This window comes from Rhinopithecus bieti, unplaced genomic scaffold, assembly GCF_001698545.2.
Source record: "Rhinopithecus bieti isolate Rb0 unplaced genomic scaffold, ASM169854v2 scaffold_17939, whole genome shotgun sequence".
In the NCBI taxonomy this organism is placed as follows: Eukaryota; Metazoa; Chordata; class Mammalia; order Primates; family Cercopithecidae; genus Rhinopithecus; species Rhinopithecus bieti.
The window spans coordinates 2,710,906-2,715,578 of NW_016809446.1; the positions used below are offsets into that span (position 1 = coordinate 2,710,906).

Consider the following 4,673-nt stretch of genomic DNA (forward strand, 5'->3'; position numbering starts at 1 on the left):
CCCCCCCCCCCCCCCCCAGCCCATTCAGAGGGTCTCTCAGGTCTCCCTTTTTCCAGTGTTCTCTATTTGAGGGTAGATTTTCTTGCCATGCTTCAATCAAACTTACGCCAATGGATAATACAGAAGCGGATATAATTATCTGGTTATCTTCTACTAAGCCAGACCTTAAGGGAGTTGTAAAATGTAAAACAATGTCACTCTTTTACTTTTTTTCTGTTTAGGAAAAGTTATTTTCATAAAACTGTTATGTATGTTAACATGTAATGAGATTATTGTAACTTTTAAATAAAATAGTATTTGTAAAGTTTCTCAGTTTTGTAGACACCTTTTGATAACGACATAAGATAGATATAACCTACATAAACAAAAGTCCTTTGAGGTCCTCTAAGTTTAAGAGCATAAGGAGTCCTGTTATGATAAAGTTTGAGACAGCACTTTGGGAGGCTGAGGCAGGCAGATCATGAGCTCAGGAGTTCGAGACCAGCCTAGTCAATATGGTGAAATCCCCGTCTCTACTTAAAAAAAAAAACAAAAATTAGCCGGGCCTGGTGGCGCGCGCCTGTAGCCCCAGCTACTCAGGAAAGCTAAGGCAAGAGAATCGCTTGAACCCGGGAGGCAGAGGTTGCAGCACTGAGTGGAGATCGCGCCACTGCATTCCAGCCCGGGCGACAGAGTGAGACTCCGTCTCAAAAATAAATAAAATAAAATAAAATAAAACAAACAAAAGTTTGAGGATCACTGTCATATAATGTTCCAGGTAAGAGTTAAGTATGTATCCTAAAGAAAAGTCACCTTCTCAGTGAAGTCTTTCCAAAACTCCCCAGGAAGAAGAGTAGGCATTTTGTTTCATAGCTCTTAAAGAAAATTAGAGTACCTTACACCAATGCTGTCATTCGCAAATTTGCCAGTTCCTTCACCCTTATTAAATAATGAATTCTCCATGCTTTCAATTTGTTTACCCAGTGAATAGATTTTATATATCAGACGGTATCTGAAACTTTTGATCATATTATAAACACCACCTTAAGAATCACTGAGCCACTTAGACCTTAGACTCTCTCTTCATTAATCCTCTGTATTTAAAGGATTTGTTGATAAATCTAAATCTAATTTCCTTGTTTGATGGAACCCTCGCCAAGTCATTTCTATCCCAGCTTGCCCTGGACATTTCTGGTCCGTGCCGCAGCCCGGGCACTGTGTCCGGGTCCCAAGTTCACTACCGCGCGGCGAGTCTAAGCCGTGGGGAACGACGGGTTCATAGCTCGAACTGGGACATAGATCGCATCCCGCGCTCCTGCAGCCGGGCCCAGTGGGTGACCACCTCCTCCCAAAACGCAGGCTCCCGGGTCCCACTGCAGGCCCTGAACTAGACGGGCTGGAATGGGGCTCCGGAATGAGCTTCTGGAGAAATCTTTCGGCTTTCCCCGACGTGGCCTCGGTGGTCCGTTGTCTGGGCGGCACGGCTGACACCCCTTTTTCCTCCGCCCCGAAGCTGGTTGCACCCAGTCCGCGGGATCTGGGAAACGAGGCCAGCTCTAGCACCGCGCCGGAGTTGGGGAGCACTCCCAGCCGCGCGCGCACCGCCCCGCCTCAAGCCAGCGACAGGAGTGACTTGCTGCCTCGCCCCACAGCCTCCCGGCCTGCAGCCGCGGAAGTCCCGGCTGCCACTCACCGCACGGCGGGCAGCGGGCGCGCCGCACAGTGGCCGCCCAGGAAGGGTAGGGACCCTCGGAGAAGGCGCGCGGCCATGGCCAGAACACTAAAGGCGGCGGGGCGACGGAGGCGACTCTGCGGCTACTCGGCGACTCGGGGCAGGGCCCCCGGGAAGGAGGACGGTCGGCTGAAGCGTCCACGTGTGGTGTCCTCCCAAATAAACACTGGCACACGCCCTGATAAAGGCGCCGCGCGCCCTTCCGGAGCCCCAACAACGCCACAGGCTGGTAGCGAGGCAACTCGGCCCTCTCATATGTCAACAATAGGATTTTACAGCGACACTGCTGCCTTTGCTTGCAGCATTCTTTCTTGTTTATGGAAGCAACTCTGAGCCTTTTTAGGATCCTGAAGCGCTTTGAGTAACGGATGAAAGCTCTGGAGCCCCCACATACGCCAAATACCTAATCATAAAAATGTACATGAAGTTGGCCGCGTGCGGCGGCTCACACCTGTAATCCCAGCACTTTGGGAGGCCAAGCTGGGTGGATGACGAGGTCAGGAGTTCGAGACCACCCTGGCTAATACAGTGAAACCCCGTTTCTACTAAAAATACAAAAAATTAGCTGGGCGTGGTGGCGGGCGCCTGTAGTCCCAGCTACTTGGGAGGCTGAGGCAGGAGAATGGCGTGAACCCGGGAGGCGGAGCTTGCAGTGAGCCGAGATCCACTCCAGCCTGGGCGACAGAGCAAGACTCTGTCTCAGGAAAAAAAAAGAAAAAAGTACATGAAGTTTATTTTGTAACGTTGGAAATTGATTTACTTAAAGTAGGCAACTATATAAATACTGGTTTTAAAGAATTGTACCCTTTTCATTTTTTTCTTAAAAAAATTAGTGGCTACCTGCTGAAAAAAATTAAAATATATGTAATATGCAAATAAAAACCGCCACGTTAGTTCAGTTTTCCAATAATACTTGACTTGAATTCAGATCTTGCTATTACTTTTTCACTTAAGTCACCAATGGTGTTTAATAATCTACATTTCATTTCAGTGAAGTCTGAGCTCTTGAAATTTTTTTTTTGTAATAGAAAATACCTGAAGATTTTTGAACTCTAAAGAATGTGCAGAGTGAATTTCAAAGGAAGTAAAGCAAGAGGTTAAGGCCATTTTACTAATCAAGGACAGTTACTATGGACTTGAAATGGTAGAAGTGAAAAAGAGGCATTTTGCTTTGGAAATCAACTAACTAACTAACTGAATGTAGAACACAAAGAGGAAGTTTTAAAAAAGTTTGACCAGGCAGGCGGCTCATGCCTGTAATCCCAGCACTTTGGGAGGCCAAGGCAGGAGAATAGTTTGAGGTTCTAAGTTCAAAACCAGCTTGGGCAACACAGGGAGACCCTACCTTTATAAAATAAATAAAAAGAAAGATTTAATTATATTATAAACAATTAGAAGAATGTGAATATTTTTAGTTGGCAGAGGCTCGAGCACAAGCCTCCATCAGTCTTGCTGGAATTCTGGACTTACGACCTACCATCCCTACTCTACCATCTGTAGCGTGTAACAGGGGATGCTGGCTCATGGGACCAAACAGAGGCAGGATAGGTAGGAAAGGAAGTAGCCATGTCCTCTAAAAGCAGTGGCTGTGACAACCGAAACTTCAACACAAGAAGCCCCTGCATTTGCACTGTAGTAAGCTCATTCAAGCAAAACTATCTCCAGTGGAGAATGTCCCCTGTAGAGAGCATGAGCCTTTTGATTTACCTGTCCTCAGACTGACCCTTTTACTTATTATAATAGTAAAAAACACACCCCGGAATGGAGATTTAAGATGCTAATAAGACATGAGATGCATGAACAAGCATGTTAAGATACTGCACATGTGCACCCAGAGGACCACCCAGAACATGCTTACTAATGACACTTCTCACCCCTTTATGAAAAATCACATAAGACTCCCATAAAGGGAGTTTCCCCAGTAACAGTCAACCTTGTCTCATCCTCACCAGAAGACTTCTCTGAATCATCTCTCAGGGTGTACTGTCTATTCTGCACCTAACCCTCAGAATATTCTTTCTCCTTTGCAATAAATCCCTCTATGCTGAATCTCGTTTGCTGCCTGTCTCTTGTTTAAATTCTCTTAAACTACAAAGACAAGAATGGAGGTTTCACAACAGTTGTTAACAAAACTCTTGGTCTTTCAAGCTAATAATTAGCTGATCAAGTAACCTACCAGTGTAGGGGCAATAAGGGACCTGCAAAGGAGGATACAAAACTGTTTTTCTCTCTCTTCATACTCAATACATTCCACTTCAGTGACCAAAATACGTGGGATTTTTTTCCTCCACATAACAAGAAATTTTCCAGAGGACACCAACTTGATATCCTATAATTCAATTAAATTCAATCCTGATGCCACCTACCTGGAGTAGTGTCAGATTCCACAAGCTAAAGGCTCCATTACACAAGATTACCCCCACTTAAGCCAATGGCAAGTCCCAGGTTGTGCCCCCTACTTCTGACCGACCAGCTATGAATTAGGGTTCCCACAATGCTTTCTCCGTGTGTTCCATAATTTTCCAGGATGGCTCACAGAACTCAGGGAAACACTTTACTGTGTTTGCCAGTTTATTATAAGGGATCCAACTCAGGAACAGTCATATGGAAGAGATGCATAAAGGAGGGTATCGGGTGGGGGTGGGAGGAGTGGTGGCTGCAAAGCCTCCAAGTTCATAAAATCTCGTTTTTAGAGAGCTTAATGTCCACCTCCTCTGCTTTTCTGGAGATTGGTGGGTGAGGCTGTAAAGTCCAACCCTCTAATCTTCTAACCTCTTAATTTTCTGATGACTAGCCTCAGTCTGGGCTAGCTAGGGGCCCACCCTAAGTCACCTCATTATCATAAACTCAAGTGTTAGGACTGGGGCTCATTATAAGTAACTAAAGACATTCCTATCATTCAGGAAATTTCGAGAGTTTTACGAACTCTGTAACAGGAACCAGGAACAAAGACCAAATATAT

At 45.5% G+C, this 4,673-nt stretch overlaps 1 protein-coding gene across 1 annotated transcript in view; it reads right to left on the minus strand.

Annotated features, from left to right (window-relative positions):
* ACADL (acyl-CoA dehydrogenase long chain) overlaps window positions 1-1,999 on the minus strand; it is a 40,036-nt gene extending 38,037 nt beyond the window's left edge. Inside the window, 1 exon segment of the mRNA XM_017889420.1 lies at window positions 1,673-1,999. Within this exon segment, the coding sequence (XP_017744909.1) occupies window positions 1,673-1,749 (77 nt within the window). The 5' untranslated portion in view covers window positions 1,750-1,999.
* Window positions 2,000-4,673: the final 2,674 nt, after the last annotated feature.